This window comes from Rhinopithecus bieti, unplaced genomic scaffold, assembly GCF_001698545.2.
Source record: "Rhinopithecus bieti isolate Rb0 unplaced genomic scaffold, ASM169854v2 scaffold_7681, whole genome shotgun sequence".
Classification (NCBI taxonomy): domain Eukaryota; kingdom Metazoa; phylum Chordata; class Mammalia; order Primates; family Cercopithecidae; genus Rhinopithecus; species Rhinopithecus bieti.
In genome coordinates, this window is record NW_016806571.1 from 4,055,076 (window position 1) to 4,071,012 (window position 15,937).

Sequence of the window (15,937 nt, forward strand, 5' to 3'; positions counted from 1 at the left end):
TCTGTCGCCCAGGCTGGAGTGCAGTGGCCGGATCTCAGCTCACTGCAAGCTCCGCCTCCCGGGTTTACGCCATTCTCCTGCCTCAGCCTCCCGAGTAGCTGGGACTACAGGCGCCCGCCACCTCGCCCGCCACCTCGCCCGGCTAACACACATCTAATTTCATGTTGGGTCGATCATTTCCGAGCTGCGTATCTAAGTGACTCTGGGCAGGTTGCCTAATCTGAAAATGGGGATAATGCCTTTCACTTCAGTGTTGTTATGGGGTTGATGATAATGCATGTGAAGTTCTCCCCATAGAAGGCGCTCAATAAAAAGCAGCAACTATTATAAAATTTTATTAGTAGATCTCACTAGCCATTGATCTAGTGTTTTTTTTGTTGTTGTTGTTGTTTTTACAATTAACTGGGCTCTAGTTATGTAAAACACTTCTTGCAAACGCATTTAAGGACTCGTTGAGACTGAGCGATCACTGCTTTTATCTGGTCGGGAGACACCAGCAATCTTAATTTGGAATGGTTTGATAGAGCGGAGTGCGATGAGGCGGTCCAAAGTTCCTAAACAACACAGACCTGAGGGCCTTGTCTCCAGTGTCCTTTCACCTGCCTTTCAAGACCCTCTGCTGACCGCACAAAGACTCCCGTGGCCCCGGCAGCAGCTCGACCTTCTCTACATCTAACCACGGTTACTAAATTTATTTATTTTTTTTGAGACGGTGTCTCGCTCTGTCGCCCAGGCTGGAGTGCAGAGGCACGATCTCGGCTCACTGCAAGCTCCGCCTCCCGGGTTCACGCCTTTCTCCAGCCTCAGCCTCCCAAATATCTGGGACTACAGGCGCCCGCCACCACGCCCGGCTATTTTGTATTTTTAGTAGAGACGGGGTTTCACCGTGCTAGCCAGGACGGTCTTGATCTCCTGACCTCGTGATCCGCCCACCCCGGCCTCCTAAAGTGCTGGGATTACAGGCGTGAGCCACCGCGCCCGGCCCGTTTACTAAATTTCTACTGCATGCAGCGCACCGTACCAGGAGCCGGGAGCGGCCCGCGGAACAGACCTCCTTCCTCTTTTACTTCGCTGCAATGGGAGAACTAAGTCCTCTTACCTGAGGCACTGCTGAACCGACTCGCAAGCAGTCACTCTACCCCCAGGACTAAAAGGATATCCCCCATATCTCCACTCAAGTGACGATACCACTGAAAAGCCCACCTTACCCCGGGACCAGGAGCAAAGCCCGCCGGGAAATTGACCTTTCACCCCATCTCTTGTCTTACCTCAGCTCACCAATTTTGACGCTAGCAAATGAAGCGACGAAAAGAGCTGGAAGGCGGGACTTAGTGTTGCTTGGTCCACGCCGATTGGACAGCGACAGTGTCGGGGGGCGGGCCGCTCAAGCGGGCTAGCAACCCCCCTCGGTGGGCGGGGAGAAGCGTGGGCTGCGCTTGCGCACTGAGAGGGGGCCAAAGGGGCCGAGGCGGCTACGCGTGCGCGGTGGGCGGAGCGCGGCTCTCCTACCATCTCCGCCAGCCCAGCCTTTCCCATCCTTGCCCAGCCGGTGTGGTGCTCGTGTGTCACATCCTCGTAGCCGGGAGTCGCTGCCGAGTGGGCGCTCGGTTTTCGGGTCGTCATGGCTGGCTACGAATACGTGAGCCCGGAGCAGCTGGCTGGCTTTGATAAGTACAAGGTACAGCGGGCCGGCGGACGCCCCTCTCCCTGCTCCCGGCCTCGCCCAGGCGGCTGAGGGGCCAGCGCGGCGCGGTCCGTGTCACCTTGTGCCGCGTGGCTCCGGGCGGACTGGAGGGAGTTCCTCCGGGGGTCCTGCGGGTCCTGGGGATTGGATGGAGGTCGGGGAGTGTGGGAGCATCCTAAGCCCGCCGCCCCGACTCGGCATCCTCCGGGAGATTTCCTTTTCCTTAGGAGAGCGCTCAGTGATCATGGAGCGAGAGAATTCCCTTCCTATTTTTTTTAAACTTATTATTTTCGTAAGCCCCCGGAACGATGCGGTTCCTTCTGTTGTGTCAGTCGCCTTCATTTTAGTGAAGTTTCCACTCGCCTTTCATGCGTACAACTTCGGAGGAGGAGATGATCGTTTGGCAGATGAGGGCCGGGAGGGGAGCGCCTTGCCAAGGCCATCCTGCTGGTGCCTCCTCTTCTGCTCCCGGCAGGGACTTCCTCAGCGGCAGCTTGTGGCGCTAGGGACCCCAGATGAAAGGGAGGTGCACAGGAAGGAGCTGTGGAGTGGAAAGAGCGCGCGCGGGCTTTCGAGCACATAACAAACCTGATACAGAAGTCACATTTCTTTATTTCGTCTTGGGCACGTCATTTTAACCCCGCTCAGCCTCTCTTTTGTGTATGTAAACTGGAAGTAATAGCTTCAGCTGCGCAAAATGATTAGAAGAATTTGGGAAGCGCCTGGCAACCTGCTAGGACCCCAGTAAATAAATGCTGGTGGTTAACTTTCCTCCAAATCTGGTGCTCATCCGCTGTTCCTTTACCAATGAATGACTCTAACCATCCAGTCGGCCAAGCCTGAAATATGGGCTTTAACCCTTCATCCTTGTTGTTACCCGTTCATCTTCACATCTTTGCTTAAATATTGCTTCCTCCAAGAAGCCCTCCCTAAGTGCCCCTTTCCTCCTTAAATGTGCGCTCTGTTCGTTTATGGAATTGCTGCTTTAGCGTGTCTCGCCATTAGAATATAATACCCAAGTCATTAGTTTTCTTGTGGCCCACCATGGCTTAAGCACAGTGCTATGTGCATACTAGGCACCCAATAAGCATTTGTGGAATGAATGAATAACTGAAAAAGTCATAATGGATTTTGTTTAACTCGAGTTAAAAAAAAAAAAAAAAAAAGCAAGGGTCCTTAGAAGGTCACATAGCATGTTTCTCTGCTTTCAGGCAGTGTTGTGCCATACCATTGAAGAACTGAGGTAATGACTTGTCTTAAACTTTTAAGTGGAAAGAGGGTCCAGCGCCTTCTTGGTAACTCGGGCCAGTGCTTTTCAGCTTTCATTTTAGAAGGCTGTTAACCCAGATATCTCCTGTTTTGCCTTAAGCTCTCCCCCCCTTTGTTGTCTGTTCTGCAGGGTAAATATTGGCATATAAAACATTTCCTTTCTTACTAGTGTCTGACTTTCTAAATGCCAATAAAATAGCTATTTCAATGGGAGCAGTGTTTGTAATAGGAAATCTCCTTTTTCTTATAAAGAATCTTTCCTAGATTTATATTTTCAACTAAATAGGTGTCCTAATTTACCAGAAGTTTCGTGTAATTTTCTGTTCTGATCTTTCCCCCTTTTTTATTATATAAGTTCCTGTATCTGACAGCAGACTTCCTATCATCCTGGAAAACAAAGGTCGATTTAGCAAGCGTCCAATGTTCACTAAAATACTTTGTTGATATTATTTTAGTTATAATGAGGCTTCGTTGGGGGAAAAAAAGCACACATTTATAACCTAAATATTCTAGTGCAATGACTCAATACTGCATTTATATTAAAATTATGAATCCAGTGGTATCCAAAGGAAAAATCCATGTGATCAGTTTTGCTCAAACACAAATCTCACAGACCTTTTTTTCGTCGTTGCATTCCCCTTGTGTTGTCTTCAGATAGTAAGTGCTTTATAAATGCTTATTTTAAAAGTCTTTTTTCCCCATAAATAGGTAAAGACTGAAAACACTCAAAAGAGATTTTGTATTCCCTCATGTGATGCTTTATAAGAGAGATGTAAAGAACTGATATTACAAAAGCAGTTGGTGGAAAAATTACTTTTGAAGTAGTTTAATTTCTTTATCTTCCCTGGAGGTATATCTGAGAGCTACAGTTGGAAACCTGGCAGTTATACAGAATAACTGCTGAAAGGGGTGTACGTGTGGAGTGGAAATTAGGTTTCTGAAGCAGGAAACTATAAGACAATTGACTTTTGGTATGGAAGAGCATGGGATGGATTCTGTGTTATGTATTGACACTTGTATTCGCCATTGTTACTTAACACAAACAGTTAGTTGAGTATTAGTTGAATGTCTGCTTTCTCTTTTAGAACGTGAGCTTTAGAGGGCAGGCCCTATAGCTGACTTTTTTTTTTTTTCCTTTAGTAACATGAGTGAGGTCTAGCACAGTACCATGAACAGAGTAAGTGCTAAACAAATATTGAAGGAATGAGAGTGTAAAAGAACCTAAACCATTTTGGAAGTATGGTTGAAAAAAAAAAGGAGCTCTATGTCTGGATATTGAAAGGGTGCTTTTGTATTTTAAATGTGAAGATACCGGGTTTAACTACCATTACCATTGTTCTTTGTTGCTTATTAACTAACGTAACTTCAGAGAATTATACTGAAGGATTTCAACCTTATTTTTGCCCTCTACCCATCCTTTGTTTTGGACAGGTTTTTTGTTTGTTTTTTGAGATGGAGTTTTGCTCTTGTTGCCCAGGCTGGAGTGCAATGGCGCGATCTCGGCTCACCAAAACCTCCGCCTCCTGGATTCAAGTGATTCTTCTCTCTCAGCCTCCCGAGTAGCTGGGATTACAGGCATGCACCACCTCACCTGGCTAACTTTGTATTAGTAGAGACGGGGTTTCTCCATGTTGGTCCGGCTGGTCTCGAATTCCCAACCTCAGGTGATCTGTCCTGGCCTCCCAGAGTGCTGAGATTACAGGCACGAGCCACCACACCCGGCTTTTTTTTTTTTTTTGGATGGAGTTTTGCTTTTGCCGCCCAGGCTGGAGTGCAGTGGTGTGATATCAGCTCACTGCAGCCTCCACCTCCTGGGTTCAAGCAGTTCTCCTGCCTCAGCCTCCCGCATAGCTGGGATTACAGGCGCCTGCCACCACGCCTGGCTAATTTTTGTATTTTTAGTTGAGACAGGGTTCCACACACATTGGCCAGGCTGGTCTCGAACTCCTGACCTCAGGTGATCCACCCACCTCGGCCTCCCAAAGTGTTGGGATTACAGGCGTGAGCCACTGCACCAGGCCCTTGGACAGGTCTTTATAGTTGAGGGAATTTTCCCCACTTATCTAAGGGGGAAACTGCAAGTTTTTTTTTTTTTTTTTTTTTTGGTCCTGGTTTGCCCATCTAACCTTGGGAAGGCAAAGTTTTAATTGATAGTGTAGCAGGTACTTTCAAATTGTATCATTTTGCCTCAGGGAGGAAGTGTTCTGTGAAATACCTTGTTTGGTTTGTTCAAGAAGATAATTTGTCTGGGCACAGTATCTCATGCCTGTAATCCCAGCACTTCTGGAGGCTGAAGTGGGGAGGATGGCTTGAAGATAGAAGTTGGGCAACATAGTGAGACCTCATCTCCCCCCCCCCCCACACACACAATTAGCCAGGCATGGTAGCATGTGCCTGTGGTCCTAGTTACTTGGGAGGCTGAGGTGAGAGGATCACTTGAGTCTGGAAGCTGGGCTGCAGTGACCTATGATTGTGCCACTATGTTGCAGCCTGAGCAACAGAGAAAGACCCTGACTCAAAAAAAAAAAAAAAAAGTGTGTGTGTGTGTGTGTGTATAAATATATATATAGTTTCATGATGACTTGGTTTCTGCTATTATGGTAATTAATTGGCTTTCAACAACAACAGCCTGATTATAGGAATCATGATAATTGTGAATTTATTAGTATTACAATTAAGAGGTGGTAAAGAGAGACTGTGTTTGCTTCTTAATGGTAATAATGCTAAAGAACCAGAATCTGGCTTTTAACCTTACTAGTTCCTGCAGATTTCATTAAAAAATTTTATTCTTTTTTTTCTTTCTTTTTTTTTTTTTTTTTTTTTTTGAGCGGAGTCTCGCTCTGTCCGCCCAGGCTGGAGTGGCAGTGACGGATCTCAGCTCATGCAAGTCCGCCTCCCGGGTTCAGGGCTATTTCTCCTGCCTCAGCCCTCCCGAGTAGTGGGACTACAGGCGCCCGCCACCTTGCCCGGACTTAGTTTTTTGTATTTTTTTGTAGAGACGGGTGTTTAACCAGGTTAGCCAGGATGGTCTCGATCTCCTGAGCTCATGATCCGCCATCTCGGCCTCCCAAAGTGCTGGGATTACAGGCTTGAGCCACCACGCCCGGCCTAAACATTTTTATTCTTACCTTTTTTTAGAGACAGGGTCTTGCTTTGTCTCCCAGGCTAGAGTACAGTGATGCTATCATAGCTTACTGCAGCCTTGAATTCCTCAGGTGATTTTCCTCCCTTGGCTTCACAAAGTGCTGGGATTATAGGTGCGAGCCACCGTGCCTGGCCATCATACGGTTTGATTTTGTTTATTCAGCAAGCATTTATTGAGGGTCTACTCAGTGTCAGGCATAGCATTTGGGCTGCAAAATTAAGCTAAGCTGAAATTCTTTTCTTCAAAGAACTCAGTTTGGTGGCATGTGAACATATAAATGAACAGTTATAAAAAGTTAATAAGTCCAGTTAGGCAAGTGCTGGGTCCTATGGAAGACGAGAGGAGGCAACTTCCAGGGAGTGGGAGCTAGAGTTGAGAAAGCCTTCAGGGGATGGAGGTGAAGGCAAAACTCAGTCTAGAGAGATGAATATATGTATTTATATTATATAGAGAGAAGGAGAGAGAGAGATGCTGCTCCATTTATGATGGGTTTCTGTTCCTGATAGACCTATTGTAGTTGAAAATACATTTAATACACTTAACCTACTGAACATCATAGCTTAGTGTAGCCTACCTTAAATGTTCTCAGAACACTTAGAGTAATTCACCTGCACTTGAGCAAAATCATCTGGCAGTGCAGTAGAGAATCGGTTGTTCACAGGTTTTTTTTTTTTTTTTTTTTTTTTTTAAGACTGGGTTTCACTCTGTCGCCCAGGTTGGAGGGCAGCGGCGCAATCTCGGCTCACTGCCACCTCCACCTCCTTCAAGCAATTTTCGTGCCTCGGCCTCCGAAGTAGCTAGGATTACAGGCATGCACCACCACACCCGGCTAATTTTTGTGTTTTTAGTAGAGACGGGTTTCGCCATGTTGGCCAGGTTGGGGTTGAACTCCGGACCTCAGGTTATCTACCTGCCTCGGCCTCCCAAAGTGCTGAGATTACAGGCATGAGCCACCGCACCTGGCCTGTTCACCCTTGTGATTGCATGACTGACTAGGAGCTGTGGCTCGCTGTGCTGCCCAGAATTTCGAGAGAATATCATACCACTTTCAACCGAATGCGTGTTACCTTTGCACCATTGTAAATTTGAAAAATTATGAGTGAAACTGTCATAAGTCAGAGACTGTACTACCAGGCTAAGAGGGAGAAAGGCATTATGGAACAAGAGAGCAATGGAGTGTGAAGTGATGAAGGCCTCAGGGTATTTTCTGGGAACCACAAGAAGTTAGATAAGGTGTTTAGACATAATGGTGAAGTGGCAGGAAATGAGACTGGAGAGTGAGGTGGGGTGCTCTCAGAGGGGGATGATTCGATGTAAAGGACTTCTGGATTTGATCGTGTAGATCACTGTGTGGTTCAAGGACTGCTGGCATCAGAATCACTTCGGGAGGTTGTTTAGCAAATTCGTGGCTCTCTTTGGGAGATACACTTTGGATAGACTGCTGTTATTTTCATATTTAACAAATACCTCAGGCCAGGTGCAGTGGCTTAGGCCTGTAATTCCAGCACTTTGGGAGCCCAAGGCAGATGATTGCTTGAGCCCAGTAGTTTCAGACCAGCCTGGACAATATGGTGAAACCCAGTTTCACCAAAAATACAAAAATCAGCCGGGCGTGATGGCGCGTGCCTGTGTCCCAGCTACTCTGGAGGCTGAGGTGGGAGGATTGCTGAAGCCCGGGAAGTCAAGGTTGCAGTGAGCTGAGATCATGCCACTGCACTCTGGCTTAGATGACAGAGTGAGACCCTGTCTCAGAAAAGAAAAAAAAGCCAAATATCTCAAGTGGTTCTTAGGCACATTATAGTGCTATAGGTTTTGGGGAGCCACTGTTTAAAATTGAAATCTAGACAGGATCACATTTCACTTTTAGGAAGCTCACCCTGGCAGTGTGTAGAAGATGGAGAGAGGTAGAGGTGATCTGGAGGCCTTTTAGGATGATGCTTCTGCATAAAACTAGGTTAAGAAATGTCAAAGGCCTGAACTAAGGGGTGGGGATAGAAAGGAAGGAGTGGGGATTCTAAAGATAGACGTCAAAACAGGTTAACCTGCACACTAAATGTAGCCAACAGTTATGTTTAATTGGCCCACACTTGCTTTGTTTCAAAAATTGGTATCTCTAGCTGGGCGCGGTGGCTCACGCCTGTAATCTCAGTTACTTTGGGAGGCTGAGGCGGGTGGATCACGAGGTCAGGAGTTCGAGACCACCCTGGCCAACAGGGTGAAACCCCATCTCTACTAAAAATACAAAAATTAGCTGGGCGTGGTGGTGTGTGCCTGTAATCCCAGCTACTTGGGAGGCTGAGGCAGGAGAATCGCTTGAATCCTTGAGGTGGAGGTTGCAGTGAGCTAAGATAGTGCCACTGCACTCCAGCATGGGCGACAGAGCGAGACTCCGTCTCAATAATGGTAATAATAATAATAAAAAAAAAATAGTGTCTTTCTCATAAAAGTCCAGATTTCTGAATTCTCTTGAAGAAAACAGAATATTGGACAATACTGGCCCTGAACTTCCTCTTGACAAGAATCAGCTGATGCTGAATAGTGCTTGCCCTGTTTTTATTTGCTCTCTAATTTGCCGTTTCTCTACTAGTGCATATGCTTTATGCAGGAATGCTTTGTTCAACTTACCTGCCAGATCCCTGTGATCCTTGATTTGAAGATACAGGGTTGGCAGAACATGGTGACTGACTAGCTGGAGGTAGTATAGAGGGCCACATAAAAGATGGGGAGGAGTCTGGGATGACTCAGGTTCTGGTAGGATGACTGGGTGGATAGAGGTGGTAGTCACTGAGGCAGGGTTTTATGAAACAGCATACTGTTCTATATATATAATTTTTAAAAAAATAAAATAGTGTTTTGCACAGGTCACTTCTCTTGGATGGAACCACATGAAAGTGTGGCTTATGGACTTGGAATTAAAGAAAACTTGTAAAGAAATCTCATTTGTGAATGAGTTGCCCTCTATTAGAGGACAATCTATTTCTGTAAAGATTTCAAAGATACAAACACTTTTCCTTTTAGAGCCTCAATAGAAACAGCATGAGAAATTCTTGATCTTTTAATTTTCATTTATTATGACTACAAGCTGACTACAATACAATATGTTAATTATGGCATTGCCTGGATCCATTACAGTTGATTGAAGCATAACTTATCTTTAATTGTATCTTGGTCACCTTGACTAGATTTGGGGAACTGCCCTCTCTTTCCTGTAAGTACATTAATAAGGCTTGAAATGTATTCTAGTTGTCTTAGATGGTGATTTACACATGTCTGGCAGAAAGAATTATTTCTGCAGTTGGCAGAGACAAGAAAGATGGGTGGAAGACGTCTGCAGAGTGAGGGGGAGAGATTCAGTGGTAAGAAGATGCCTACTACATTTTTAGGTGCTATTTGGAGGAAACATCTTGAATTGGATCTTTTACTACCTTCTGAAATAACAGTTCACTGATGATGGCTTGTTTCTCTAACTGCTGTAGTGCTTAAATATTAAGAAATTCTTTGCTAAATAAGAGTTTGCCTACTGCATAAGGGAAACTTGGGGAAAGGTGTTCCATTCAAAGACACCCATGGGAACCAAGGCACAGAGACTGCCAAGACCCTGGTACGTTAGAAGCACAGGGAAGTGGCGCGTGTGTAAGTGACCAGGCCGAGCCTTGGGAGCTCAGTGAGGGAAAGCAATATCGTCATAAATACTGAATAACAATAATAATGATAGCAAACATTTATATATTGTATACTCTGTGCCAGGCACTGCTTTAAGTGCTTTATGTGTATTATCTCATTTAATATTCACAACTGCCATCTGAGATAGAGGTACTATTTTCCCTGTTTCACTGAGACACTGAAAATCTAACTTGCTCAGGGTCCCACAGCTAGTAACTGGTGGAGCTGAGATTTGAACTCAGGCAGTCAGTCTGGAGTCCATGTTCATCGTGCTATTCTGCCTCTCAAAACTAAGAATGAAGTATAAACTCTGCTTTGTAGGTACTGGCTGTTTGTTTGTTTTTTTGTTTTGAGACTGAGTCTTGCTCTGTCCCCAGGCTAGAGTGCAGTGGTGCGATCTTGGCTTGCAATGATCACACCATTGTGATTCACGCCATTCTCCTGCCTCAGCCTCCCGATTAGCTGGGACTACAGGCGCCTACCACTAAGCCTAGCTAATGTTTTGTATTTTTTTTTTTTTTAGTAGAGACGGGGTTTCACTGTGTTAGCTAGGATGGTCTCGATCTCCTGACCTCGTGATCTGCCTGCCTTGGCCTCCCAAAGTGCTGGGATTACAGACCTGAGCCACCGTGCCTGGCGGTACTGGCTGTTTTTGTATATGAACATTAGAATAAAGACCTTCAATGACATGCTTAATTGGATATGTATCTAATGTATGCAGATGGGGAAAATGCAGTGCTTACTCTTTCCCTGGTTTAAAATGATTAGTAGGGGCAAGTGGGCCTGAATTTACTAGTCTTGCATTTAGTTGAGTATAAAGACCATTTCATTTATGATTAGCTCTAATTGAGATAAAAGGCTTTTGATTAAATAATTAGCTTTTGGACTAATATTAAGTTAAAGAGTTTCCACATACCAGCTGTGTGATAATTAGCAGGTAACTTAATCTAACCAGGTTTCCTCATCTGTGAAATGGAGTAGTACCTACCCCATAGGATAATTCTGAAAACTGAATGAGTTAAAATTTATAAAGTGCCTGGCACATAGTGCTGTATAAATGCAGAGTAAATAAAAAATAAAACTTGACATTTGTGATTCCCTGCACAAATGAACATCGGCTAGCATATAACATATCCACATTTATACACATCCCTGGAGGTTATACCAAGAGAAACTATTTTCAGATAGGAAGTTAAGGGTGGCAACGTAATGGACAATTGGAAAGAGTAATGAGGAGTCTGTCTAGCTTGGGTCTCACAGATAGTCTTTGGCTTCAGATTTCTTCATCTTTTTAATCATATGTAATAGCACAAGAGACAATAAATAATTTTTCTCAAATACTGCACCCTATTTAAGAGTCTGCAGTGGCTTCCATGTGTTTAATATCCAAATTCCTCAGCAAAGATTTCAAGTTCCTTCACTAAATGACCCCTCCTTTTGCCTTATCTGCTCATCTTGTTAGAGCTTACTTAAAGTCTAGCAGGCAAACCTGTTTGTCATCATGACTTGCTTGTATTTGTCTCATTGCTCTAATTCTCCAGTCTCCTATTGCCACCCTCTTCTCTCTGACTTGTTAGATGGAAACGACAGTAATGACTGAAATTAGATCTCCTTGCTCAATGAGTCATGTTCTCTGTGGGCGTAGTTCTTAAAGTCTCTCTCTCTCTTTTTTTTTTTTTTGAGACGGTGTCTTGCTCTGTTGCCTAGGCTGGAGTGCAGTGGCACGATCACGGCTCACTGTAGCCTCAACCTCCCCAGGCTCAGGTGATCCTCCCACTTCAACCTCTCAAGTAGCTGGCACTACAGGCATACGGCACCACACCTGGCTCATTTTTGTATTATTTTGTAGAGACGGGGTTTCTGCATGTTGCCCAGGCTGGTCTCGAAGCTCTGGGCTCAAGCTATCTGCCTATCTCAGCCAATAATGCTGGCATTATTGGTGTGAGCCACCTTGCCTGGGTGAGCCAGCATTCCTGGCCTCTTGTCTTGTATTGATTAAAAGTACATTAAGAAACTTTATTTCTGTCCTAGGGTTAATTTATCCCTCCTCCCACCCTACTTTTTTTGCATTTTAAGTTTAGTGATGTTTTGTTTTAATTAGAAATAAGATTTCCGTCTGTTGCCCAGGCTGAAGTACAGTGACATGTCATAGCTCATTGCAGCCTTAAACTCCTGAGTTCAAGTGATCCTCCCACTTCAGCCTCCTGAGTAACTGGGACTACAGGCATGTACTACTGTGCCTGGTTAGTAGAAAGTAGAGCATTACTTGGGGCAGTGGACTCAGTGTGATTACTAAGTTGTCCAGAGCTCAGCATTTAGTGCAAAGATGTGTCAGTTCAGTTTTCTTACTGGTACATAGAAGGGATTTAAATACATGTATAAAGGACATGTTTTTAGGTCCAAGAAGGTGTTTTCGTAGTTTTCCTTATGTTAGAGCCAATTTCCTTCTTAAATTAAGGGGCACTCATTTCTAATCTATCAAAAATGGACACTTCTTCACAGCATATTTAGAAAGTATTTTACAAGTCATTGTATTTCTCCTAGACTAAACCCATAATTGTCACTTGCCTGATAAATTATAATAGTTTCTAACTCGTCTCTAGTTTGTATTTTACTCCCTTCAAGTCCATTTTCTACACCATGATCAGAATGGTCCTCTTAAGATATAAATCAGGATGTTTGTTGTTCTTAGAATAAAAATCCAACTCCCTGTGGTCCTGCCAGGTGATGTCTGCCCACCTCTCTAGTCTCTTCATATTGCCTTTCTATACGATGCTGGAGCTACATTGGCCTTCCTTCAGCATTTCCAACACTTCTGTTAGTGGTCTTTGTATGTGTTATTGTTTCCTGCCTCGAAGGTGTTTCTTGGCATGTATTACATCCCCACCTCCACACACACAACATGTGAGTCATATAATCTTTTTTTATTTTCTCTCTTTTTTCCTTTTTAGGTATAAATTACGTATAAATACTGTAATCCGTTAAGATCTTAAGTGTATAATTTAATGCATTGTTACATATGTATATACCCATGTAACCACGACCCAGCTGAAGATACAGAATTATTTCTAGTGCCTCAGAAGGTCCCCATCAGTCCCTCTCACCAGACTACTGTTCGGACTTCTTTTGCCATAAATCAATTCTGTTTTTGAACTTCATATAAGTGGAATATATGAAAGCACATTGTCTTTAGCAACTACCTTTTCACTCACTATTATGTCTCATACATTCTTTACTTGCCTGCCTTCTCATCTAGGACTCAGCTTAAATGTCGCCCTCTAGAAGCTGCCTCTGACCACTCTGACTAGACACACTTCCTGCTCCACTTGTTCTCTTCTTTTTTGGGAGCCGGTTACCATCTTTACTAGCCTCCTAAGGCTGCCATAAAAATTACCACACACTGAGTGGCTTTAAACAACAGAATTGTAATTCTCTCCTAGTTACAGAGGCCAGAAGTGTAGAAAAACAAGGTATTGGCAGAGCCACACACCCTCCAAAAGCTCTAGGCGAGAATCCTTCCTTGCCCCTTTCAGCTTCCAGTAGCTCCTGGCCTGCCTGGGCCTGTGGCAGTGGAACGCCAATCTTGCCCTCCCTCTTCATGTGGCCTTCCTCCTTGTGTTTCTGTCCCCTTGTCTGTCCTCTTCTTGCATAATACTCTGATAATTCCCTTTATAATATTTATCACGAATTGTGTACATGTGGTTATTTTTTAAGGGGTGTGGGGAGCAGTGTCTTGCGTTTTGCTGATCTGCTTTGGCTATGTCTCCACCCAAATCTCACCTTTAATTGTAGCTCCCATAATTCCCACGAATTGTGGGAGGGACCCGGTGGGAGAAATTAAATCATGGGGGCAGTTTCCTCCATACTGTTTTTGTGGAAGAGAATGAGTCTCATGAGATCTGATGGTTTTATAAAAGGGGAAACTCCTTTCGCTTGGCTCTTATTCTCTCTTTGCCTGTCGCCATGTAAGACGTGCCTTTTGCCTTTCTCCATGATTATGAGGCCTCCCCAGCCACATGGAACTGTGAGTCCATTAAACCTCTTTTTCTTTATAAATTACCCAGTTTCAATGGGGTGCAGTGGCTCACGCCTATAATCCCAGCACTTTGGGAGCCCAAGACAGGAGGATCCCTTGAGGCCAGGAGTTCAAGACCAGCCTGGCCAACATGGTGAAACCCCATCTCTACTAAACATACAAAAATTAGCCAGGCCATGGGGTACACACCTGTCATCCCAGCTACTTGGGACGCTGAGGCAGGAGAATCACTTGAACCTGGGAGGCGGAGGTTGCAGTGAGCCGAGATCACTGCCACTGCACTCTAGCCTGGGCTATAGAGCGAGACCCTGTCTCAAAAATAAATAACTAAATAAATAGATATATAACCTAGTCTCAGGTATGTCTTTATCAGCAGTGTGGAAACAGACTAATATTCCCAGGCCGGTCCTGAATTCCTGGCATCAAGGGATCCTCTCACCTCATTCTCCCAGGTAGCTGAGATTACAGACAACTTATGATTATTTACTTGTTTTCTTGCTTACCATCTATCTCACACTAGACTGTAGACTTGGCAAACATAGAAAACATTGGTCTTGCTCACCATTTTCTTCTCAGTGGTCTAGCACAGCCCCTGGCAACATGATAGGCACTCAAATATTTCTTGACTCACTGAATGAAAGGATGAATGAAAAATGAACTCTGCTTTATTTCCTGACTTGGACTGAAGTTTAAAAAAGTTTTAAAACTTTCTAATATTGGCAAAATGTTATTTAAGGTAACTTGCTTTCACAGAAACTTTCATGAAGTGGGTAAAATAGACATAATTGCTGCGGATGACATTACAGAATATTATACCCAAATAATTGTTAAATGTTGTAATAGCATCTTAAAAAAAAAAAAAAAAAAAGACAGGGTCTCTCTCTTTTGTTACCCAGGCTGGAGTGTAGTGGTACAATTATAGCTTACTGCAGCCCTGAACTTCTGGGCTCAAACTATCTTTCTGCCTCAGTCTCCCAAGTAGCTAGGGCTGCAGGCACATGCCACCACATCCAGCTAGTTTTTAAAAAACCTTTTGCCGGGCGCGATGGCTCAAGCGTGTAATCCCAGCACTTTGGGAGGCCGAGACGGGCAGATCACGAGGTCAGGAGATCGAGACCATCCTGGCTAACACGGTGGAACCGCGTCTCTACCAAAAAAATACAAAAAACTAGCCGGACGATGTGGCGGGCACCTGTAGTCCCAGCTACTGGGGAGGCTGAGACGGGAGAATGGCGTAAACCCGGGAGGTGGAGCTTGCAGTGAGCTGAGATCGCGCCCCTGCACTCCAGCCTGGGCGACAGAGCGAGACTCCGTCTCAAAAAAAAACAACCTTTTATAGGCCGGGTGCGGTGGCTCACGCCTGTAGTCCCAGCACTTTGAGAGGCCAAGGTGGGCAGATCATGAGGTCAGGAGTTCAACACCATCCTGGCCAACATGGTGAAACCCCGTCTCTAGTAAGAATACAAAAATTAGCCCGGCGTGGTGGCGCGCACCTGTAATCCCAGCTACTCGGGAGACTGAGGCAGGAGAATTGCTTGAACTTGGGAGGCGGAGGTTGCACTGCATTCCAGCCTGGCGACAGAGCGAGACTCCGTCTCAAAAAAAAACCAAAAACCAAAACAAAAAAAACCTTTTATACCCCAGACTGGTCTCAAACTCCTGGGCTCAAGTGATTCCCCCAACCCACCTCAGCCTCCCAAGGCACTGGGATTACAAGCATGAGCCACGATGTCTGGTCTGTAATAGCAGTCTTGAGGAAAATGTTTAGAAGGTCTACCTTGATTGGCATTTTTATAGACTTAAGCGAAAGCATTATTAGCATGACCAGGTTTATATGCTGAGAGTTTTGGGAGGAATAGCTATTTCCTTGGATAACTAAGCCAGGATCAGAAGAAATCTGGAGAGGGCAGAAATGAGTTGACTCTAGCAAAATGAAATGTTAAAACTTTAGATGCAGTGTCGCACCTGTGTTCCAGTAGTCAACCTCATATTAGCATAGAGAAAAATGACTTTGCAGTCCATGTGAGAAAGGCCTGAGGGGGTTCAGGTGACTGCAGTGTGATTTAGTTGTCCCGGGAATTAATAATATCTTGAGCAGCATAAGTTATCAAGGAAGAGGGGCTTATAGTTATGTTCTGCT

General features: G+C 44.8%; 2 protein-coding genes across 14 annotated transcripts in view; one reads left to right on the top strand and one right to left on the bottom strand.

Moving 5' to 3' along the window:
• ADGRF3 (adhesion G protein-coupled receptor F3) overlaps positions 1 to 1,623 on the bottom strand; it is a 42,706-nt gene extending 41,083 nt beyond the window's left edge. For 8 of the 12 annotated variants that reach the window (XM_017876873.1, XM_017876878.1, XM_017876879.1 and 5 more), the window contains exon 1: positions 1,100 to 1,228. Coding sequence is in view for 1 of the 12 variants with exons in the window: in XM_017876885.1 (XP_017732374.1) it covers positions 1,510 to 1,623 (114 nt within the window). In the remaining 11 variants the exon portion in view is untranslated. Of the gene's footprint in view, positions 1 to 1,099; positions 1,244 to 1,268; positions 1,355 to 1,509 lie in introns of those variants that run through there. The other 4 variants (XM_017876880.1, XM_017876883.1, XM_017876885.1 and 1 more) reach the window with 3 other exon arrangements.
• SELENOI (selenoprotein I) overlaps positions 1,480 to 15,937 on the top strand; it is a 54,576-nt gene continuing 40,118 nt past the window's right edge. Inside the window, exon 1 of one of the 2 annotated variants that reach the window (XM_017876886.1) lies at positions 1,480 to 1,678. In XM_017876886.1, coding sequence (XP_017732375.1) covers positions 1,622 to 1,678 — 57 coding nt within the window. In that variant the 5' untranslated portion in view covers positions 1,480 to 1,621. The remainder of the gene's footprint in view (positions 1,679 to 15,937) is intronic. The other variant, XM_017876887.1, reaches the window with a different exon arrangement.